Source organism: Mesoplodon bidens (genome assembly GCF_964165515.1).
Source record: "Mesoplodon bidens genome assembly, chromosome: 15".
Taxonomy (NCBI): domain Eukaryota; kingdom Metazoa; phylum Chordata; class Mammalia; order Artiodactyla; family Ziphiidae; genus Mesoplodon; species Mesoplodon bidens.
Genome location: NC_138171.1, coordinates 59492433 through 59517623, shown reverse-complemented (window position 1 = coordinate 59517623; position 25191 = coordinate 59492433). Strand labels below are relative to the sequence as shown.

The window sequence follows — 25191 nt, the reverse complement described above, 5'->3', positions numbered from 1 at the left end:
GAATGGTGCGAAAAGGACACGCCAGCAGACCAGCCAATGGTCCCCAACACCAGGAGTGTGTGCTGCCTGCGCTGCGCCCCTGCTTGCACGACATTCCTAAAGTGCAAGTAACTATCCTCCGTTAGATTTTACATTTTTTAGAAGTTTTAGCTACAGTAAGTGAAAAATTAAGATTCCTGACCAGGAGTTTTTCAACTAATCAATTTTAATATAAAACTTTTCAAATGTTGCTGCTAATGACTTTCATATTTTTTTAAAAAGCTTTATTATTTCTAGCCCAATAAAGTTAGGTTTGTCGGCTGTGGTAAACTTTTCATCACCTAAGTTAGCTTCACAAGTGTCCGAACACTGAGGAATAGAGCTATGTATAAGCGTAAAGCAGGGGCCTCCCTGGAGACGCAGCAAGAGACAAGTCTGGCGACGGGGCTTTGCTTACCCCCTAATACTTGAGAGAAAAGGGTGGGTGGAAGGTTGAGGGAGAGAAACACCATCCATTTACCTTTCGTAGTTGGTTTGTGAAAAATAAAGTCTGCAGCAGGCTGTTCATGTAACAAGTCGCTCCCTGATTCTTTAAACCGACATAGCCCGTGTGCTTCTTTGAATCCCACCTGTAAGATCAGTTTGAGGTTGAGGGAAAACTGCACAGGACACCTCCTTGCTTCTGCAACGTGTGTGGGCGAGGGGACTGGGGGCCGGCACCTCGCTGCTCTGCACCACCACCTCCTTCCCACCATCCTGACACGGGGTGACGACGTCCGAGCACCCGCCTCCAAGTGAATAACTTGTTGCCAGGCTGGCAGTTATCACACGACTCCCTCCGGCAGTCACCAGTTTTGTCTGCTCAAGCACGTGGGCCAGTGCGAACTCAGCCCGGCACCGGAGAGGCGGCCTCCGCGCTGTCTGCTGACAGCAGCAGTGCCATCATTTACCCAGAGCAGCTCTGTCAGAGAGGAGTTCAAGTCTACTTCTATCAAACTGAGTCCCAGGGTGGCTCCCTCACACACACGTCGGGTCACACGTGTAGTCAGCACAAGGCGGGACGGGATCAGCAGAAACCCCTCTTTTCTGTAGCGTCCCGTACGCGGGGAAGGACAGGCATGCACACCAGCAGGTTCAGACCTCAACTCCAAGAGCCGTCTCCCTTTACTCTGTTATACAGGTGGTTGGTTAGGAGAGAGAACAGTCTGCACCGCCTTGCCCCCAACAGTTAACAGGAAGCAGAACAGCCCTCCCCAGCACCATCCCCTCCCCCTCTGTGCACGGTGCAAATGTGTGACCAGTGCTAGACATTTACTGTGAGTTCAGGCCAGCAGGACTCTGATGCCGGGGGTAAGAGGTGTTTGTAAGACTGAACCAAGACACCTGTTTTGATCGGTAAGTCTGAAAAACCCAATCTACTTTCTTAGTCAAAAGATGTATCATAAGCATAGGGGGAATGTTTTCTAAAGGAGGGGGAAAAAACCCACAAAAAGTTTAAAGAAATACCATCTTTTTGCCCCCCACTGCTGGTATCTGAATACAATTCAAGGGTATGTTTCAAAAAGGCTACTCAAGAAAAGCCTGACTCCTCTGATATCAGCCCAATGAATATGAAAACTAATAAATCTTACCTGTTTTAAAATTTCCCAGGGCCACATGCAGGCCACCTTAGCCAGGACCTGGACTCAATGACCGCCCTTCTGGGCTGCCGGCCACCCAGCCCACCCAGGTCAGCCTACGCACTCGTGCCAGAGGAGGGCCACGTGGGAAGAGGAGAAACAGGGAGAGACAGGGGCGCCTACACCTGACTCCTTCCCACCTGGACTGCACTTTATTCCTTCGCTCCTCGGCCTTAAGAGTCCTGCCCAGTCCTGCCCGTCTATAACCTGATCCCAAGGCACCATCTCAGCCCTCTTCACACCCTCCGAGTGCCCCGCCCACCCCAAACTTCCCTGCTGGTGTCCTTACTCACGCCCTTCTCCCCACCTCCAATTCCCCTGTCATTCCTTATCAATCAAGGACATCCGACACGTTCTTTAAGGCCGACACCGTGCTCTTGCCCACAGACCGCCTGGACCCAGGGACGGAACCCTCTCCTCCCAGCGCCACCCACACCACAAAATCACAAGCACATCTGCGGCTGCAGTTACTGCCGTCAGCTCCTCCGCCCAAGTGGTCTTGGAGGTTCTTTGAGGACAGAAAACCATGGCTGCCTTGTTCAACATAATTATATTCCTAGAGCCCAGCAGAGTGTTCGGCACATAGAAACTGCTCAATAAATCCGCTACACAAAGGCATGAGCGCGCAGCTGGCACACGTCCGTTGATCTGGTCTGTGTGCCAAGGGGTGAGCACACAGAGGGTGCGTATCTGCTGTATATATGCACCTCTGCGCCTTTCACTAGAACTCAGGATGTCTCTTAATAGCATCCAATTAAAGGAAAACTTACGCAACTCCATGGGGGGCATCCGCCTGTACAAAGACTTCAAAAGCAACTTTGTCATCATCTATAAATCCTTTCTCAGGATCAGTCACTTCCTATAAAAAAAAGTAAGAATATCCAACTTGCATAAGAATCCACAAATGCTCACTTCATTCCAAACAATTACCCTGTCGATTAAAATACTACTTTTTCAAAACACCTAAATTGTGCTTCTAGTTTTGCAGTGCTTTGGCTTGTTTTAAACAATGTTCTCTGAATGAAAACAGCAAAAGCTTGGATGCCTCCCGGAGGAACGGGAGGTGTCAAGGGCTCAGCGTCCACTCAGCAGGCAGGGTCTGGGGAGGCTGCCGAGAACCCACACTAGAGAGCTGAGCAGGGCGTTCCTAAGTCCTACTGGCTTCCACCTCTGCAAAAGCAGCCCAAACGAGCTGACTTGAGAATTCACTGGTTACAGGAAACCACCCCACACTACGCCTGCCTCCGTATTATTTCTTTTAAAGGACACCTAGCCTATCAGGAAAGCTATAAACTACCTTACAATGTCTGAACAAAACACTGAGATGAAGTCCTGTTGGCTGCTAAAAACCTGACGTAGGAAACTGGAGAAAACACGTTTTCAGTTACCTATCCAACTTACAAAGCAAACATTTTGATCCTAAAATGAATAGATGGATGTGAAGAATGGAGAATTGGGGAACAAAGAACAATGCTCAGATTATGCAGTCTGAGTACATTGTTACTTACACTCCAGGCCATGAAATTGGAAAATCCCCAATCGTTCTCTTTATGGAAGAACAAATGACTGATACGCCGGCTGAACGACTTCTCATCATCTCTGTAATTTATGATCTTCAGCACCGCTTGTGCGTGACAGGACCAAGACCTGTTCAGGGAGGACAATCTAAGCCTCAGTGGACAGATTTACCTGTTGACTTTTACACAATTTTTAAAACAGCATACAAAACCTCCCATATTTTCTCCTTCTATTTTTTTTTAGATGGAATAAGGGGACACACATTATCTTTAATGGAGAAAAAAGTGAAGAGGGTCTGGGGGCGCCCTTGTGTGGTCTGGAGTGATTTAACTCAATGCTTTATGTCTTTTTTTTTAATTTTTAAAATTTTATTTATTTTTGGCTGTGTTGGGTCTTCGTTGCTGCACATGGGCTTTCTCTGGTTGCGGTGCGCGGGCTTCTCATTGTGGTGGCTTCTCTTGCTGCTGAGCACGGGCTCTAGGCGTGCGGGCTTCAGTAGTTGCAGCACACGGGCTCTAGAGCTCAGGCTCAGTAGTTGTGGCGCCCGGGCTTAGTTGCTCCACGGCATGTGGGATCTTCCCGGGCCAGGGATCGAATCTGTGTCCGCTGCATTGGCAGGTGGATTCCTATTCACTGTGCCACCAGGGAAGCCCCTATGTCTTTTTAATTTCTAATTTAATTTCTAATTTCTTTTTAATTTAATTTCTAAACCTTTAATTTAAAGGTTTCAAGTTTTTTACTGGTATCTATAAAATACAAGTGCTTGAACTTTAAATACTGTTCTTAGATTTTACAAGAGATGATAGCTTTTTGGTCAGATAATAGTTCTAGTACCTAATACGGCTATTACTTGAATAGAAGAATTATGATAAAGCTATCTTTTTAGGTGAACAGACCTAAAGCTGTAGGCTCTACTAATAAGTGTCACTCCTGCCCCCCTCAGGTGCTGTGAGGCTTCCAGGCCGGGCTGTATAGGGGGCTCTGAGCAAGGATGCCACCACCCGAGAATAACTGCAGGTGCGATTGTTTGGGGCAGACTCCAAAAGGGCCCCTGGATCGTGTAAGATGTTTAAAAACCAACTTAAAGTGGAGCTTTTATAAAGGAAGGTTTTGACTGAACTCATTCGACTGAGCTTTTTATAAAGGAATGTTTCGACTGCAGACTCATCAGAACAAGGGCAAGGGCAGTGCTGTTCCCGCGGGGATGCCGCTCGCTCGGGATGCCATCGCTGGACGTGGGCTGCTGGATGTTTCCCAAACTACTGTTCAGGCTCAAGTTGCCTGTCAGACTAATAAAACCAATCCAGCCTCAACGCTCATCAGATCAGATCATAATGTGAACTGAACACAAGAAGTAAAAATTTGGCCAAGGCCCTGACTGCCCCATAAAACTGGCTTCTTAAACACTCAAGTAAAGAGGAGAATGAAAGCTTTGGCGGAACAGCTGGAACCGGCGCCCTTTGGGGAACATCTTCATCAAAGGCGCCAAGGGCCACAATTGGGGTGGCAGGGAGACGTGGTCAAGGAAGCAGCTTTCCCGTGGGCTCATGGATGTGGAATGAGAAAGGGTGACAAAGTGATCTGGGATCCAGCCCTTCAAACAATCTCTCAACTGTGCTTCTGATAAACGTTGAACAGCGACACTTTTCTTTTTAATTTTAACTTTCTGAATAACCCATAGAAATTGGTTAGCATACAGTGAGGATGTCTGCCTGAAGAATTTTCCTTAACTACAATTTTCCCCCCTGGCAGTTATTGGTAGAATAAGAAATACACCTGGTAATCCAGCAGTCAGCTAGTCCAGATAGGCCCTGATTCCATGTTCCACGGGCAGGTAGATTCTAACACACAAAGTTCAGTTTTTTATTTGAAAGAAAAATATACATCTTTTCTAGTTTGGATATAGTACCTACCAGTGAGTTTTAAAGAGGGAATTGTATTTAATATAACTTAAAATCAAATGACTATGTAAAGGCAGAAAGGGAATTCAAAGAGAAATCCAAAATTCAAAGAGGCCAATTTGGCTTCCAATAACGTACTAGAACCATTTGCGGATTTGTAATTGCATCATTTAAACTGTCTTACGTGGAATCAGATTCAGCATTGCACTGGAGAAAGAATCCTACGCTTTTTTGGTGTGGTCTGTCTGGATAAAAGCGTGGCATCACCATAATCTTCCATGGCAGATTTCGCACAAAACACGGAGGGCTAAGGACCGACTCACTCAGTCTGCTGAAGCGCTCGACAGTGAACTGAAAGGTTGCCTCGGAGCGCCAACTCGTATCTGCAAGAAAACGCTTTGTCAATCACCAAGCCCGGCACTGTCAGAAAACACTGAAAGCAGCACAAGCCTGGGTTAACCATTCTATATTCAACTGCTAAAATCTAACCCTTTGGGGAAAGGATAGCATCATTTCCAATTCAGTAACAATCTAAACCTGTGAGATGACATTTAGTTTGTGTAAATGAAATCCCGAACGCAGAGGGCTAGCAACACACACCTGCATTCCCCACCAGACGAGCTCAGTGTGATTAAGAATGTCTATTCTACTCTGTCTTAATTCCCAAGTAATCCACAGTGAGTGGAGAGACTGGAGAATAGGAGTAAAACTTCTCATGTCACATCTGTTCAAAGACAGGACTTGAGGAGGAAAAGAAAAGGGCTTGAGACTTGGGCTGAGTGTGGAGAAGAAACATGAATTTGCAGGCAAACAAGAACTTCCGAGGAGTGGGCGACAGCCATTCCTGGGAAGCGCAGCACTGTTTAGAGATAAGAAGACTCCTAAGAAGTTAGCTAAAAATAAATGTTAACTTCATTAGTTCACAATTTTGGTGAAATATCACGCTAGATTCTCTAAGGGGAATTATTTGAAAAAAAGAACGAAGAAACTGGCATTCCTTTTGACGTGAACTGTTAAATTTACTCAGCAAGACCAAAGGCCAGTTTAAGAAATCAAGATTTCCTCCAGTAAAATGCAAAGCACTTATAAGAATTCAACTAAAAGTCACACTTGGAATTCCAGCTTTTTCTGTTGCTGACTATTCCTTTCACGTGACCCAGGCTATGGATTAGCTTTAGTGTGTCCATGCTTCTCCAGCTCTCCCCGTGAGGGGAGCAGCTGTCCCAAGGCCACCCACCAACCTGTTACCGGCCAGCACTTTTATAAAACATAATAAAACTGCCGCAGGAAGGCCAAATTGCTATACAAGTTTCTAAGGGCTTCCTCTCTCTGTGCTTATCTCGTGGCAGACTGGGGACAGTTCACAGGCCCAGGGGCCAAGGGCCACACTTGGTCTATAGAATAACAGGAAGGCCTTCTCTGGCTGAGAAGCAGGTGCTACTTTGACATCCCTGACCCCACGCACAAAGTGGGGTTCGCAGGTCTATGCCCTCAGCCCGTCTCTACACTTCACTCAGGTCACTGCGGTGCAGACTTCTCCACACATAGAACTGCCTCCGCTGTGACTGAATTTGTTCTTAAGAAAACATGTCCATCAGTCCTCATGAGAGGGTAGTATTCTTTACCAGAGAAATAAAACCCAAAAGGATGTGTAACAGCACTTTTATCTTCGTTTAAAGGCTCTCCGTCCCCACCTTTTTTTTTTTTTTATTACCCGTAACCTGGCTCAGCTGTTAGCAGAGAGGCCCTCAAAGGAAGAGCAGCTGGACGGGGGCGTTTTGCATTCGAGCCTCCTCAAGGGGCAGGTATTACCCTGATCCCTTGCACAGATGAGAGTCCACGGAAAAGACAAGAAACTTGCTCCAGAGAATGAGGTCCAGAAAGGCTGAGGAGAAGAGTGGGCCACTCCTCCACAGCCACACAAATCATATTTGAGCAGCATCTAAACCCCACAAGGTAGGCAAGGGCAGGTGTTACTTAATTCCCACTTTACAGATGAAGAAACCGAGGCTTGCTGAGGTTAAGTGGCTTATCTCATCCAAGGTGTTACGAAGTGAGCACAGGGGGGTCTTAGTACCCAAGATCTGGACACTGAGCACAGTGACCTACCTCTGGTTTGTAAACTGCCATCCTAGAGTTTAGGTGACCAAACGCAGAGCCCAATAAAACCGGCCTGCTGTACAGTGATGGCAGGACACACTCATGGGACCTAAGGACATCATGTCACAAGGCCCTCCCTCTCTCCTAACTCACCTACTTGACTGTCAGTTACCATTCAGGTCTTTGTAGGATTACAGTTTTATACAGACAAAAAAATGATACACATTATAAATGGCTTTTTGCTCTTCCTCCCGACACTTTAGTCAAATTCCTCAATTAATCTTAAATTAAATAGGACCACACGATGGTGAGCTCAGCACAGCATGCAACCAGGAGCGGGCCAGCCCTTCAAGGCCAAGGTTCTGGGTCTTGAGCCTGGCGCCACCCTGGCCCCCATGTGCAGTTCACACTTGCTGAATCACATACTAGATGTGAGATTCTGCCTCATGTTCAAGGCACAGGATTATCTTCCAAAGTATGCTAATTAGGAAGTTTAACATGAGATTTCATGTGAATAAAAACGTCACCACCCCATAGCTCCAAGCTCTTCATACTGTGTGGCTTTGGTGGTACAGAGGTGAGCACAGCTGCCTTCCAAACTCTTCATACTAACTGAATAACTGAAAAGCTGTATTAAATACCAGGTCAAGACAGGAGGGTCTACAAAAGAGAAGAAGACATGAAACTCATCTCTGGCAGATAGGGCCGGCCTTGTTACCCTCCCTTAAGGGAGCTACATGAAAAAATGGAAGGAAGGTACGCGGGACTCCATGTACTATTTGTGCAGCTTCCTCTGTATCTATAATTGCTTCAAAACAAAACTTTTTTTTTTTTTGGTAAAAGTAGTATACTTGGGATTATGAAGGATACCCTGTATCCTCCAGGATTAGTGTTTCATCCAAACAGAGACTCTAACCTGTCGGAACACCACAGAGCACTGACTTACCTACTCCAGCATCTTATCGTAAATGACAGGATGGCAAGCTCGTGCTACCTGCTGCCCTCACACATTTTGTCAGAAATCTCGATAACCCACCACTTTAGGTCTTTTAAAAAGAAAGGTGGCCCTGAGGTTTCCCCAAATGGCGCTCTTGCAGTAACTGTATCAAACATCAATTATTCATTCTAATACAAGTCTTTGCAAATCCTAGTTAATTCCCAGAAATAAGTTTTTTTTCCACGGGTACCAACAATCTAGATCTACAACAATCACTCTCTACCTCTACTAAACATTTTTCCAACCTGTGTTGTTAGCCACTCAACTACTGTGTAAGAAACTCCCCCTACTAAGAAGGCCTCTCTGTACAAATCGGATTCTAACCCAGTGTTTCCCATACTGTGTGCCCTCCAGAGATGTTAAAAGGAGATTCAGCAAAAACAGATTCTAACGTTCAGAGGCTTGGGGAATCATTAACAAAAAAAGTCTTTCGGAGAAAGATGTTAGGAGGCTGACGGCTTAGTTGTACTTTAAGAAACATGCTTAAGCCAGCACTCCTCAGACTTCCTAGATTTCTGATCACTTTTCACAACGCACATATCCTGCCATTAAGTGTTTCAAAACACCTATCACTGCTGGGAAAACGCTGCTGTAAACAAAGGCTTCTACTCCTAGAAACAGAACCACCTCCCTCCCGCCCGCCTTGCCATAGATACGATCTTTCTCTCTCCTGACCCTGGGCCTTTCGAAAGGCCAGGAACAAAGCGTTACTGAAGATCACTTCTACTCTCTCCTGTAACGTGTTTTTCCCGTCTGGTAATTCGCAGTAGGAGCATTTCTACTTTTAGGTTCTATAGCACCATTATTTACTACTAATAATTTAGTAAAATTTGCCTCAAAAGGGATTTTATGTACATTATGATCTCCTTATTGATTCTCATATGAGGCAATCTGGGGCCCCCAGGAGACTTCTAGCCATGTTTAGAGACATTTTCGGTTATCACAACTGCATGGGGGGGATGAGGGGGGTGGGGTGGGTGGGGGGGGTGATGGGTGACACTGCCATCCTACAAGGCACAGGACAGTCCCTTCCAACAAAGAAGGATCCACCAAAAAAGGCATCAGAGGCCAACAAAACCTGCCCTTTTATCCACATCTGTCTCCTCCCAAGCCCTCCCCGTAAAAACACCTGGGGAAAAATGAGAATGAAATTGCTCTGTGGAAACCAGACCGGGAGGGCTCTGATTGGATTGGACCGCTCACTGCTCCAGGAGAGACTACAATCGATTCCTGACTCACGCCTGGTACATCAGACCTGGTCATGCCTTCCCAACTGCACTCTCTGAACCTCTTTTGGCACCTCCGGGGTCTGAAATAAAACCAAGAGCCCAGCAACCAAGAGACCACACCCACACCGTTGCCCTCATCTGCGGTGGAAAGTGCACTCCACAGGTAACAAAGCAGCGGGTCAGACCACGCCTCTTTACCTTCCTCAGATATTGCCTCAGCCAGCTGCCAGGGGTAAACCGCACTGTGAGAGAACTCTCAACTACGGCTGCAGTTTCTCATGGAGGCTGAACTTTTGGCAGGAGGTCTGAACAGCAGTCCTTCTGGTGGTGCAGCCCGTGACTGACGGTTTCTTTCAACTGCCCCGTTACACCCCTGGGAAGGACACAACCCTCATGAGGATTGATGGACATGCTTTTGACAGAACATGGTTTCATATTACACTGCAAGATTCCAGGGGCTGCATAAAGTGATTCCTGGCTGCTACCTTCTCATGATTTCGACCTGGCAAATGCACAGGTCACACAGTCTGATAAATTATAGCGAAGAAATAGCCTCAAAAGAAAGGCTTTCCTAGGCACAAAATGTCCATGCATGTACAAATGCATACACTTTACACAGAGAAGATAAAGACCAAAACTCAGCCTGGGGGACAAAGCCCAAAGCTCGATTCTCGTTTCACACCTAACCGGAGTGGGGAGGGATTATTAGCTACAAACAACTGATATACTTGCTACAATAAGAATGCAATGGAAAGCCACGTTCCAGTGTCTAGAAGTATCGTGCTGCAGACGAGAAGGAAAGGACAGTAAGATATACTTGTGTTCTGAATACTAGGAGTGGCTGGAAAATTAACTGCAGGCCTGAGCAAATACCCATCTATTACAAACTCCTGTATTTCAACCTTCTCTCCTAGGCTGGGGAAAATCAACTTACCTTGAAATTTGTAGGCAACCTTGAAATTTGAAACCAAAACAGGCTCCTAAATTTTCCTCAGATACCACCTCCTGAAAACTAGCTACTCTTGAGAAACTCAGAAGTACTCAAGGAAGAAATGTCTGTTTCCGACAGTTTTTTGCCCGATGCGCGTAAACAAAGCCCAGGCACTTACCGTCCTCCATGTCTTCCTCTGTGTTGTTGTGTCCATCACTCATGGCTACATTCCCGTTGATAACAGGGTTTTGAGTAATTCTTGGTGGGTCATCTGTATCTCCAGCTTTAAAGAAAACAAAGAAATTCCATGATTTTTACCTTCATGGCTTCGATTAGATTAAAAATTTGTACTTTGACAATTTCCAGTCACTATTAAGTTCCAATTGTGCCCAAATAATTGCACTTTAACCCAAAAGGTATTTACTAATATGTTTACTAAATATAAACTTTTGTTTCTTTCAAAATGCTAAATGGGACTTGAAAACACATTACACCTCACAATGATCAGCTCCATTTGCAATGACCTTTATTTTGACATAGGTCCACGGTTTAAAAGAAGAATTTTAAAAAGCCTTTGGCGGGATTTAGGATTTAAACAGCCTCTACTGCCCATATTTAAATCCTGTCCTTCCAGCATGTCAGAATAGCTCACTGCAACTAATGCTGTTCTGTTTGCCTGTACAGTCGGATTTCCTTGGCAAATCAGACACTCCAATAGAAATTAAGTGTCTCAACTACAAACAGGAGATGCGGTTTTTTAAATAGCTGCATAGTTGTGTCCTTGGACTCCAATACTCAGAGCCTTTACACCATTAGGATCAGCAGTCAGTCTGATTCAGCACCATGGAGAGCATCCTCCCCTTTCCCCTCTAGACAAACTCCAAACTCCAATTGTCAGGTTACTTTTCTCAAGTAATTCCTGAATATAAACCATCCATTTTTCCTTCTTAAGCATCTCAAGACACACGTTAGAAATCCTTGGAAGCTAAGAAACAGGTATTACTACTCAAATTTAGACCACTGCCACTCCTGATACTTTTGTTTTATTAAATATCAATATATACACTTAACTAGCAATTGTGCTAAAAGCTGTCTATGAAAACATAAATTTTTAAACTGATCCCTCAACCATGACATCCTGACAGAAAAACTGAGGGAGGGAAGTAGGGAAAGGAGAAATTCCTTTTCCTGTTGCTTAACTAGCTTGAACTCTAAAACTTACACGCTTAAAAAGCAAAATGAAACATTGGGTGCTTTTTTTTTTTTTTTTTTTTTGCGGTATGCGGGCCTCTCACTGCTGTGGCCTCTCCCGTTGCGGAGCACAGGCTCTGGACGCGCAGGCTCAGCGGCCATGGTTCACGGGCCCAGCCCCTCCGCGGCATGTGGGATCTTCCCGGAACGGGGCACGAACCCGTGTCCCCTGCATCGGCAGGCAGACTCTCAACCACTGCGCCACCAGGGAAGCCCCTAAACATTGGGTGCTTTGACAGAATTTCCACATTTACCCTCCTAAATTAACCATTTCAGGGAATTCCCTGGCGATCCAGTGGTTAGGACTCTGCACTTTCACTGCCGAGGGCCCAAGTTCAATCCCCGGTCAGGGAACTAAGATATCCTGCAGGCCTCGCGGTGTGGCACCAAAAATAAATAAATAAATATTAATATATATGTGCACGTATATATTAACCACCTCAAACCATCATACAAAATATTTTATGAGGAAAAACCCTATGAAGGCCTTTGAAATAAACAGCACATTCCACCAATGGAATATTATGCAACAGCTTTTTTTTAAGGTTCTCAGTGTACCTATATGAAATGTTCTGAGTATAAGTTTTTAAACAAGCAATATATATCATCATATGCAACGCTTGCTATAAAAGAGAGAGACTACGTTGGAATAAGAGTGTGTACATTCTTATTTCCCTTTATACCAATAAGCAAACACTGGGAGAACACAAACTAGTAAGAGATTCTGTAGAAGCAGCAGTAGAGTGATTCTTCACTGCAGACACACACACACACATCACATGAATGCACTATAAATCTTAAAGTAATTTGCTTGACGTATGCCTGTTACTTTTAATTTAGTTCCTCAGTTCAAATCCAGCCTACGGCAAGAGCTTTAAAACAAGGTCTATAACGCACGAATGCAAAAATGACAAAGGTTTCTCTGCAGGTGGCTCCTAAAGGGCAAGGCAGGTAGGGTTCTGCAGCTGAACCAGGTGCTCCTGAGCAATGTCCCATCTTTTACACATGATGGGTACACATTCCTGCTGGGCTGACCAACTTTCCACCCTTCACAGGCCTGGAGACGGTGGTCCAGGCTGGTGGCTGTGAAAATGCAAAAAGCTCCTGGTTGGCCCAGCATGTACATGAGGAACCTGTCCAGCAACAGGCCCTCCCAACCAACTGCCACGGGACCCTTGGAGAAAAGGTTGGCGACTCAAGTCTAGCTCCTAAGGGACTGAATATCCAGTTAAAAAAAGCTTCTCATAAAAATGAGTTAGTTCAACAAGAGGATTAAAAATTTAATTAAGACACGGTAAGTCCCTGGACCAGAATTAAATGATGAAAGCGCCTGATACCACAATCTGTATTAAGCTTCCAGAAATATCCTAAATGATAAGGCTGTCTTTATCATCAAGGAAGAAGTGCAAGATTGGCACGTACATACATTTATCACTTTATATAAAGTGATCCTGTTCCTGAATTTTATATCCTGCTTAGTTGGAATTTTCCCAATGTATTAACTCTCATTTGGCCAAATATGAACTACAACACTAATTTTTTTGACACACAACAGTTGCAAATACCAATGACAATATGATATGCCTCAAACACATAGACAAAAAGGTCTCTGATATACTTAAATGTCAAGGAGGGGAGGAGAGCAATTATCATTCCGAAATATATACACGACACCCAGAAAATACAAAAGGAGATCATTTCCATTACTCATGACTGGTAAGCCTTTTGACAACAACCTTGTGATAAGTACCAGCAGCATATTTTAATATATATGTGGCACAAAATACCTTTTTTAAAAAGTGACTTTAGAAACACAAAAGGCTCCCTTGTTTAGTTACAAAACCTATATTTCCTCCTCTTTTACTGAGGATGTCTGTGCTTACATCCAGCTTTTCTCCCCACAGACTTCCGTTTGTGATGTCACAACCCAGAGCTACTGACCCCAGAGAACACTGGCCAATTGCTATGGAAATGATGTGGTGCTGATTTAGCACCTGAATCTCACTCCTGGATGAGAAAAATAGAAAATTCCAAATTGTTGGCCTTGACATTTTCTATCACTTCACAAAGATTTCTCAAACCTCTCTCCAAAAGGCTGGGTAGAGGGAACCAAACAACCCCATTAAACCCACCTCACGGTCTTCCAACTAAGAGTCTATACACTGCCACCAGGAGGTACCTGGGCAACGAAGATCCAGCCATGCCCCAGAGTCACTCTCCACTCAGCCCCCCAGATTTCTCCTCAAAAGTCCCAACTAGTGATACAACCCAGTGAGCAAAACCACGGCTCAGTTAAAAGGGCAGAACACATGGATTACCAGAGGCCATGGGCCAACACTCGGTCCCTGAATTGGTCAAGCAGAGCCTAACCAGCACATCTTACACCCCAGTCTACCAGTTTACCCTGACTTCCAAGTCAAAACCCCCAGACTTCTGCTTGGTCCTCCTCCTCTCCTCTCTCCTAGCACTGAATCCATTTTAAAGAATATTACATAAAATAGGGGTTATCAAGGTAAATTAGAACACTGATATCTTTCTGCAAGTCCAAATATACTGCAGAAGGACTGTTCAGAAATGGCATATTGGTTCTGAAAATCCATTAGTGGCGTAAGGCCCCCAATCTGAGCTCCTGAGTCACCTTCTGGTCCAAGCCCATGGTTCCCTGCCATGTCTGCATGGCTCTGCAGCAGAATCTTCTGGGGGAGGGGGAGGGTTCTCTCAGCCACATCAGAGTGACTGCACAGAATCTCCAGGAGCTCTCCCTCAGAATTCTTTTTTTTTTTTTTTTAAAGCTCCCCACAAAATTAGGGCCAGAAGCATATTCAAACAACCTCATCAATTTACACGATCACCTTCAAAACAGAGAGTATCAGTGCGGGGGAAAGAAGTCTGGAGTTACTAGTTCCCCCAGGTGTTGATGTAAGTTGCTGGTGGGGGAAACCAGGTGAGGGGTCCATGGGAACACACTCTACTAACTTTCCTGTACATCTAAAATTAACCTAAAATTTCAAGTTTATTTTTAAAAAGAGAACATAAGAAACCCTCAAGCCTAAGAGGTAAGGAATATATATAGCTGATATTAAACTTATACAGGAAAATTTTCAGCATGAAGCATCCATACAAACATGTCTGAAATTCTCACATAATTAAAGGTAGAGAGAAAGGCAGCTTAGAGCTGCGATACGAAAGAAAGTCTCCCACACAGACACTGGGTGGGTGCACAGAGCATAGCTCTTCAGGAGGGGCCGGCCTGGGAGGGAGGGCTGGTGTCTATGCTGGGGCAGGAGCAGCAGAGGAAACACTGGGCACATGAGAAGGATCTAACGTCTGCTCCAAGGATTTCACAAATAAGTAACTCCCAAGTACTGGTCCCTATTGTGTGCTGGGCGCTGTATAAACATTCTCAGGCAGTGATCATAGCCTGGGATCAGGCAGAGTGGGGTGTTTACAGATGGACCCAGGGTCCCGGCTGGACCGTGAGGGATGTTGCCCTGGGCCTGTAAGCTGTGGAGCCGCTACTCTCTTTGCTTTTCCTCCATGAGACAGGAGTGGCCCTTCCCTAAGGAGGAGTGCTCACCCTGAGATAAAGTATGTTAGATGGAGCTCCTGAATGGAGCCAGAGGCACCAGTCAGGAAAAAATAAAGAAGGAAGTCCTGAGCAAGGAGGCACAATGCTGTGAAAAGTTCTTTAGCCACAAATACTTTAAAAATGCCTACTCTCACCATTTTGCAAAATGTTAGTGCAATATCACAACTGGGAGGGCGACAGTATACTGACCCTCCTCCTATTCACTTGCATGCATTTCATGATGTGAGGTCTGTGTGTTCCCCACACTCAAGATACTGAGCAGCCCAGCACAAGGACCCTCAGGTGGTGCTTTTATGGCCACACCCACCTCCCTTCTGTGCCCGCCCCAAACCCCTGGCAATGGCCAATCTTCTCCATATCCACAATCTGCCATTTCAAGAATGGACACAGGGTGTCTAAGTAAGCTTATGGAGCATCTTCTGACACTCAGCACAATTCCCTTCAGACTCACGCCGACAGTGCATTCCTTTATCCTGCTAAAAGGGTTCTGTGGCAAGGACATGCCACTACCTGCTCACTCAGATAGCGGCAACATCCAGGTTGCTTCCAGTCTGGAGGCATTATGAATAAAGCAGCTGTAAACATTTTTGTACAGGTCCTGAGCAAAGAGACAGGTATTTTTACTTCAGGATTTTACAGAATGAATGAAATGCTCACAGAAGCAAGGCAAGGGGTGCAGCGATGAATAAAGGGAAACAGTGACCTCCCTGCCTCTGAGTCTAAGTAGAAGGAAGGCATTCCCAATGTTCATGTACATACACGTGCACAAGGTACAAGCACTTTTACTATTCACAATACGTGGATCCCAATTCAGGATCCATACAGATATGCGTACATGGATTTGATTTTGAATAGCACCATACCATTATGTCACGATCTACTCACCCATTCCCCTACAGATGACTCTTCCCAGCCACCACCACCATCTTTTGGCCATCTGAGTGACACTACAAGCAAACAACTGTACAACGACTTTGTCCTGCGGCACGCCGTGTAACTGTGTGGCCATCCGTCAGGGTCATCCTTCTCACACACTGAGCTCCACAAGCAGTGCTCTTTCCCAGTGGCAAAGATCAACGCATCCAAAGCCACTACCAAGTGGCCCTGCAGAGCCTCCTGCACCAAGTTCTCATGCTGCTCAGGAGAACTCTTCTAGAGCCATCGCTTATTTTCAAGAATTCAGATATAATCGATTTCCCAATGTTCTGATCCTAAAAAAACCTGGCTGTAAGCTCAAAGAAGCAAAGAGACATCTGATAACCTGAAGGTGAGAGACAGAAGATGTACCACTCCTACTAAGCCCAGCTGAGAAGCTGAGCTGATTAGAGGGAGGGGGGGTGGGGGACTGGGAAGGCTTCCACAAAAGCAAGCACCCACAGGTGTCAGCTATCACGCTCCCCAAGAAACCAGAACCTCCCAGGTGCTGGGAAACAGCTCTGGGCGCCCCCAGAAAACCTACAATTCTGTGGGAGAACTCAACGGCTCTGTGTCAACTCCAGTCCCCTGTGGGGGAATTCTCAGGCAAAGCCAGGCCTCGCACAGACTGGGGAACAGATCCAGATCCAGTCCTTGGGCAGAACCTGGAGGTAACCAAGGATACAAAGGTATGGAGCAAAGTCGCAGGTCTGAGCTGTCTCTGCTCTCGCCCAGGTTTACCAGTCCTGGCAGCCACTGGGTGGAAAGGAGTAGGTGCTGACCAGGCAGCAGGGTCCATTAGCCAACAAGCTCACCCCCGCCCCCCAGTCAGACAAGGACCACTGTGCCCGTGGGCCGTGAGGAAGTGCCCAAGTGCTTTCCAGCCCTCAATCCCTCTGTGAAACCTCTTAGAAGTGGAAAACTGCAACTATGCTTCAAAAACATCATTTCTAATCCACTACTGCATTACAAGGATTTCATTCCCCCACCCCCACCCCGGGCACACCCTATTTGCCTGCAATTACAGTAACGAGGGCGATGTTCTAATGACTGTTTTCCTAACACTGGTCTTCTCCACACACGAGTAACTTGGGAGGTAGAGGCTGAGGGTGGGTGCCCTCTTCTCACAGGAGTCAGTCGCCCTACTTGCCAAGTGTCTTGATGTGTCAAGAGCAGGCTGCGCCCTGGGTTTCAGGAAGGAACAGATAAGCAGCCCTCACACAAGAGGGCTAATGCGACAGAGGGGAAAACAGAGCCACAGGCCTTGGACATCCGGGCCAGGACCAGAGAGTGAAGGGAGCCGGCTGGGCAGAGATCCTGAAGAAGCACCTTCCACACAGTTCCAGAGTGACCAGGAGCAAGGCAATGGGCAAGGGAGGAGGTGGGAGATGAGGCTCAGGTAGAGGGGTGGGCAGGGCCTTGAAAATCTCCGAATGTTCGCGTCAAGCCTATGTCCCACCAAATGAAGAGGAAACGACCGGTGGCCCTGAAAGCACTGTGACACTCAAAACCAGGTGGGTCAGAACTGAGATGGTGCCGGTGCTTGGACCCTGGGTGCCAGCCCCAGGCAGCCATCTGATCAAGCCTGTCCTCATCATCACAGGCAGCAGAGCCCCATCAGAAGTGCCTCTGCTGCCCTGTGGAGGATGTGCGTGAGGTGTGGTTTTGGGCTATCTTGCCCCTGCCAAGTTGGCAGGGCTGCCTCCAGTGACTCTCTGAATTCCTTCGGTCATATTAACAATGAAACCGTCCGTGGCTCAATCAATACCACAACGGTGTTCTGGTTTTATTTTGATTTTTATATGAATTGGCTCCGTGCCTGCCCCAGGAAGGGAGCTGAAAGTCCACTTGCGGGTGGTGGTCCTGCCCTGGGGAGAGTCTGAGGATTCAAAGTAGACTCTGTATTGAAACCCAACAGTTAGCTCTATACTCTTAAATAATCCTGATTTAAATTAGTTATATGAAAATAAAGCCCCAAAGGAGGACACGTATAAGTCTGTGTTCCTTAAATAAAACTATTTGTTTGGGGTCTTCAGTTTGGCTTCACTATGTAAAAATCATCTGTTTTTAGAGGATCATATGCTAACTGCCATCACGTCTGTCCCACAAACCATGACTGATGACTGAGTGGACACTGGCCGGGCACGGAGAGGGGTGTACACCCCGCTCGACTGAGGAGCTTATAATTATGTCCGTGCTGCTCGCTTACACATCTGGTCTTATCTGCTATATTGGGTAGGGCAGTCCACTTGTGGAAAGGAAAAACAAGTCCCAGCAAGCCCAGCACAGACGGAGCTGCACAGAAGCTACAGGATGAAGGCAGAAAGTATCAGCAACCCACAGGAGCCAAAGGATCAATATGCAGAACACGCAGAGATCCTAAAATCAAGAAGAGACAATGCAACTACAACAAGGAGAAATTCTTAAGAAATACAAATAACAAATCTGCTCAACTTTCCTAATTAACACAATACCACTTTTCATCTACCAGATTAACAGTGAAAAATATCGGAAATGCCCATAGATATTGAGGGTCTCGCATCACAAAATGGGTGGTGTCAAATGGCTAAAGTCTAAATTTATAGTCAAATTATTCTCCCCAAAGGCAGTATTTATTAAAACCAAAGTCAAATATTCTTTCACTCAAAACGCCATTTCTAGATATCCATTCCAAGGAAACTAGCATACATGCCCAAAGATATATACAAGCATATTTCTTACACTGAAGCACCATTTTTTTACAGAGAAAAACTTAAAACATAAATGCCCATTAATTCTAAGGGCCATATATTGTATGGCGCCATTTATTCATATAAAGTGTCCAGAACAAGCACACACACAAAGACAAAAGGCAGATCAGTGTTTGCCTAGAGCTGGGAGGGAGAGTGGAAGGGTGATGGCTAAGGAGTGCAGGGGTCTCTTTTTGGCATGATAACTTGACTGTAGTGATGGGTGAATATATTTATTAAAAGCCATTGAATTGTATGAGTGAATTGCAGGATATATACAATCTCAATAAGGCTGTATTGGGGGCGGGGGGAAGACAAGAACTGGACAGAAACGGGCTATTTTGAGTGGAAACAAATAGTTCCACAAATCACAGCTGTTTGAGGGCCCGGCATAGTGAATGATGTGTACACTGAACAACTGAATCAGGTGTAAGTGTTCCATTTTCTGCAGTATTTCTCTAAAAATATTAAACATTTTTGGTGTTTGAAAAACCCCTTTATCTACAAAATTTATTTATGTACATAAATTCACTCTACATTCATGTAGTTTTAAGGAAAGTACAACTATATTACGGGACAATGTCCACCAGGAGACGAATCAATCAGCAGGATGTCCTTACAGAGTGAAGGAGGCTGTACACGTGGACGGGGTGAAAAACAGGACAACGCCCGCCGTACATTAAGTACCTATGTTCACCGAGGGATGGAGTCTTTCTTGCCTTCTTGCTTCCATGTTGTTTTAATGTCTCCATGAATACGTACTGCCTTTATAATAAAGGTAAAACCACCCACACACACGAAGCAAAGCAAAGCACGATGCAGAAAGGCACAACCAAAGTACTGCCTAAGGCCTGACACCACCTCAAGCAGCCCATAAAGGCTGTACCAGTGGGGACTTCCCTAGCAGTCCAGGGGTTGAGACTTCGCCTTCCAATGCAGAGGGTACAGGTTCCATCCCTGGGGAGCTGGGATCCCACATGCCGAGACCAAAAAACCAAAACAGAACAGAAGCAATATTTTAACAAATTCAATAAAGACTTAAAAAAAAAAAAAAGGTTGTATCAGAGAAAGAAAAGGGTACAGCAGCTGCCCATTTGGGGGCAGCAGGGAGTGGGAACAAAAGGATCCCAGAACAAAGGGATTACCTAGATTATTTGTGACTTTGAAGGTCCTTTTACACCTGGGCAAATGGCAGCATCCTCTCTTAAATGCCTGGATTTTCTTTAGAACTACTTAAAAAGACAAGGAAATTTGGGGGTTGAGGATTGGGGTCAGAAGTAGAGGAGAGATTTTAAACATACTGTGATTGTGCTAACTAAAACTTTTAAAAACTAGTCAAGCACAGCCCATTTCAAATGAGTTCCTTTATTTGTATAAAAGCCACAAACAGAATAGCCTAGGACAGAGGACCAAGCTGTTTCTGGTTTTTTTTCCCACGTTGGTGTCAGCAGACCACCACTCAGACCTTACCCTCCTTTTGAGGGGACCCACCCGGACTGTCAAGGAACACCTAACTTTCAAGACCTTCTAAAAAACGAGTGGCCAAAGAAAGTGTTTAAAAGTTCCTGGGAGGGGGCTTCCCTGGTGGCGCAGTGGTTGAGAGTCCGCCTGCCGATGCAGGGGACACGGGTTCGTGCCCCGGACCAGGAGGATCCACAAGCCGCGCGGAGTGGCTGGGCCCGTGAGCCATGGCCGCTGAGCCTGTGCGTCCGGAGCCTGTGCTCCGCAACGCGAGAGGCCACAACAGTGAGAGGCCCGCGTACCGCAACAAAAAAAAAAAAAAAAAAAGTTCCTGGGAGGAAGACTAGTTCCCCAGGTAAAGTCACGGGAGCAGAAGACATATGGTGTTCAAGGGCTGGAAGGCATATCGAAGGTGTCAGCTTTCCTGAAATTAATCGGTATATTTGAACACAATTCCAATCACAATCCAGCAGAGTGAAACAATTTTGAAAAGAACACAGTTTGAGGAATTACACTACCCGATTGTGAGACTCACTATAAAGCTTCAGTAATCAAGATGGTGCTGTGTTATGTAGACACAGATCAACGGGACAGGAGAGTCCGCAAATAGGCCCATGTAAACATTACTACTTGATTTGTGACAAAGGTGTAAGTAATTCAATGGAAAGGGACAGCAGTCTTTTCAACAGTTGGACATCCATAGGCAAAAATTAAAAAAGAACTCCAACCTCACACCTTATACAAATACTAACTGATAACGGACCATAGATGAACACAGATTTAAACTTTAGAAGTAATCACGTGAGACATGGCAAAGAATTCTTAGACATAACACCAAAAGCAAGATCCATAGAAAAAAATTTTGATAAGCTGGACTTCTCTGGAAAGACACTGTTAAGAGAATAAACAGACATGCTACAGACTGGGAGAAAATATTTGCAAATCACCTATCTGACAAAGGACTTATATCAAATATATACAGAGCTCTCCAAACTTGACAGAAAAAACAAAACAAAAAAACCCCCAAATAGTTGAACAGACACTTTATAGAGGGTATAGGGATGGCAAATAAATACATAAAAAGATGTGTGACTATGAGCTATTAGACACCTCCAAATTAAAACCACTACTCACCTACCGGGATGACTAAAGTGAAAAATGCTGACGCTCGAGTGCTGGTGAGGATGAAGATCAATGGGACATGGTGAGAGGGCACGGGCATGGGCACCTGGGAAGCAGGTGGCAGTTTCTCACGAAGCATACCTCACACAACAACTCTACACCTTCCTCTAAAGAAACGAAAACTCATGTTCACACAAAAACCTGAATACGGGTATTTATAATGGCTTCATTTGTAACTGCCAAAAACTGGAGACAACCCAGGTGTCCCTCCATGGAACAGAATGGAAGCAGCAATAAAAAGCACTACTGATTAGGTTACATGCTGTATGATTCCATTTTCTTGACATCTGCAAAATGACAAACCTGTACGGGATGGGTAGCATGGCCATGGTGGAGACACGACCAGCACAGCGTGAGGGGAGGTTCTGGGTTACGCAGACCCACACCTGTGCTGAAACTCAGAGCCATTCATCCCAAAGGCAAAAGAAAAACAACGAAAGAAAAACAAAGGAAAAAAACACCTGGAGGGCAGGGAGAATAAGAAATGATTTACTGACTCTTTAAATAAGCACTGCCTCGGGATATGGGTTCAGATCTTTAACCATTTGGGAAAAGAGAACTGAGAGAGCATAAAAGATATACAGGTCTGAGTCTTTTTGCCTCAGGACCTTTGTTCGGGTGGTCTTGTACACAAATGTGTGCATCACAGCTCCTGTTCTTTGAGGAGAGAGGGAGTCAAAAACGTCAAAAAGCCAGGAAAATGGGAGGTCAGACACACCCTTTGCTCCAGTAAACTCACATACATAAATAAGGTGTGCTACTTCATAAGCTACGTTTAAATTCAGACCAATTGGGCTTCCCTGGTGGCGCAGTGGTTGAGCATCCGCCTGCCAATGCAAAGGACACGGGTTCGTGCCCCGGTCTGGGAAGATCCCACATGCCGCGGAGCAGCTGGGCCTGTGAGCCATGGCCGCTGAGCCTGCGCGTCCGCAGCCTGTGCTCCGCAGCAGGAGAGGCCACAACAGTGAGAGGCCCACGTACTGCCAAAAAAAAAAAAAAATCAGACCGATTCCCAAAGAGTTCCAACTGTTCCACACAAGCTACTGGAAAATGGAGAAAATGGGGGGAAAGACGCAAACAATAAACAAGTGGAATGCTGGCCATGATGGAGGAATAGAAAGCAAAATAATCAAAATCACAATTACCTCTGGTTTAAGCACGCTCTCCTTGAATTCTCACAAAATACCTGTTACTCATCTTAACAGGACCATCTTACATACACCTTTAAGTGTGAGGGGGACCAGAGGACAATTTCCCATTGCAGGAGACCACCCAACACTGCCTGCTGCCCGTCCCCATGGCGTCAGCTGCTGCGGACAACTAGGCTGCCACTAGCTAATTATCATCCAACCATCTTCATCCTCTGCCAGACAGTAGTAAGACTCTTACATACAGGACAAAAGTCACTGCTCTCTTTGTGCCAGTGAGGTTTCTGGAGTTACAACTACAGCCCCGTACCTAGTTAGGTAGGCTGTTACACACATGAATGTGGTATTTTAAGGACTTTTTAATGTAACTGTATAATGAAATATGCCAACATTTAAAAGATCTGTATAACTCTGAATCAGTATTTTCCAAATGACCAATGAATGGTATTAGAAATGCTCCATTCAAAGTACAAGACAAACCAATAAATTTTAATGTAATAGAGCACGATAAGTTAATCATAGGGTTTCAAACTGCATGCTGTAATCAACCTTAAGAAGCTACCAAATTTTGATGTAGTATGAAAGAATTGCCACAGTTACCTGAAAAGGCTATACCTCTGTAAGACTGGGTTTGCTTTATATTTCCAGTAAAATTTACATTGCAACTGACAGCACCAGATATACGAGAATCCAGCTGTCTTCTACCAAGCCAGATAATAAAGAAATCTGCAAAATGTATGAACAATGCCATTCCTCATTAAATTTTTGTTTTAGAAAATATTTCCTATAAAAAGCATGTTAAATGTGGGAATTCCCTGGCGGTCCAGTGGTTAGGACTCAGTGTTTTCACTGCTGGGGACACAGGTTCAATCTTTGGTTGGGAAACTAAGATCCTGCAAGCTGCACAGCGTGGCCAAAAAAAAACCCAAAACAAGCAGTATGTTAAATGTGTTACTATGTACCGGTTTATTATTTTTAAATGAATAATTAAGACTTTTAATTTCTAATTTGGCAAATAATGATAGCTATAACCCACCTACCCAGAAGCTCTTTGGGGTTCTCACCAACTTTAAAACTGTCCCAGGATCCTGACAACAAGAAGTGTAATAGGGGCTTCCCTGGTCGCGCAGTGGTTAAGAATCCTCCTGCCAATGCAGGGGACGTGGGCTCGATCCCTGGTCCGGGGAGATCCCACATGCCGCGGGGCAACTAAGCCCACGTGCCATAACTACTGAGCCCACATGCCTCAAGGAAAGATCCTGTGTGCCGCAACTAAGACCTGATGCAGCCAAAAATAAACTTTTTTTTAGAAAAAATAAATAATAAATACAAATAAAATTCATGGTGACTACTAACATTTTTCCACAAAGACTTATAGGAGGGCAGGTGCAAATCTAACCCTTTATAATGGTTACCAAAGTAGGTAAAATTAAGGTTATTTGGCATTGAACATGGTGGCATGTTCCAGTCCTATTGAAACTAAAATATAAAAATGCAGTGCGTTCAATTATCTGGTAGAAACTGCTGTTCAAGGTGTAGAGAACAGAATGCTCCCTGGCCTCAAAGTCTAAAGGGGAGAAGAGCAAAGAAACACAGTACATTACAATCCATGCACATGGGCAGCAATCAGAGAGGGGCCTCTATTTTCATCTACCCAAAGGCCTTACCTCTGCCATTCTCACCTCAAATCCCCCAGAACTCAAATCCTAACCACCCCCTCCGGCCACTGCCAGGACTACTCAGGAGCCTTCCTGCTCCCCTGCCCCCAGACATAATTGCTCTCCCCCACTTCCAGAACCCTCTCTCTGCACCTCTCGTGGCATTCATCGCTTTCTATCCTGCATTAACTACATGTTCACGTGACCCATCTATATCCTGCTGACTCTCCCTCTGCAAAGACACCTATCACCTCTTCATCTCTGTAAACCACCCCCCAGCCCAGGGCCTGAAGCAGCGATCTGAGGCGAAGGGCCAAGTATGCGCTGTGCTGAGCCAGTTTGGGGAACCTTCTTCTCAGGTTTTTACAGAAGAAAATGCCTGGTTTTCTGTTATTCTAAACAATCCTCTCCAGGGCAGTCTTCTAGAAAGGCAAAGCTAAACCCAGTTCACAGGCTGGGTCTGGAGCAGCAACTTGCCGCTAGAACTTTCTGTGATGATGGAGAAGGTCTACAGCTGCGCTGCCCAATACGGAAGCCACGAGCCACAGGTGGCTATGGAGCCCCTGAAATAGCACTAGTGAGACGTAGGACTTGAGGGTTTACTTAATTTTACTTAAATCACTTCAAGCCCCCAGAGACACGGTTTCTTGGCCCGTGGAGTAGGGGGGTAGAATAGTCGCTTTCTGCTCTAAAACAAAATTATGTGACCAAGAGCTCTCTGATAACATACCCAAAATGAAACCAGTATTTTAAGAACAAAAGGCCTTAAAAAGTATAGGACTTTTAACTTCATCAAAATAGAAATTTCAAATGATAGCCTCTGATTCCCAACGAAATACTGGCTATAACAGAAAACTTTAAGATTTGTAGCACTAATTTTCCCTCTTCCCCGTAGCCCTCAAGGTAATTAATGACCATTGAGAA

General features: G+C 45.3%; 2 protein-coding genes across 2 annotated transcripts in view; one reads left to right on the top strand and one right to left on the bottom strand.

Moving 5' to 3' along the window:
• The window catches only part of LOC308628585 (barrier-to-autointegration factor-like), a 144109-nt gene that overhangs the window by 92234 nt on the left and 26684 nt on the right, over window positions 1-25191 (top strand). The gene's annotated exons all lie outside the window — the stretch shown is intronic.
• Window positions 1-25191, bottom strand: part of USP7 (ubiquitin specific peptidase 7) — a 56624-nt gene that overhangs the window by 19949 nt on the left and 11484 nt on the right. Inside the window, exons 2-6 of the mRNA XM_081255527.1 lie at window positions 10513-10617; window positions 5262-5460; window positions 3167-3305; window positions 2429-2517; window positions 500-608 (exon numbers count right to left, since the gene is read on the bottom strand). Of these exons, the coding sequence (XP_081111653.1) occupies window positions 500-608; window positions 2429-2517; window positions 3167-3305; window positions 5262-5460; window positions 10513-10617 (641 nt within the window). The remainder of the gene's footprint in view (window positions 1-499; window positions 609-2428; window positions 2518-3166; window positions 3306-5261; window positions 5461-10512; window positions 10618-25191) is intronic.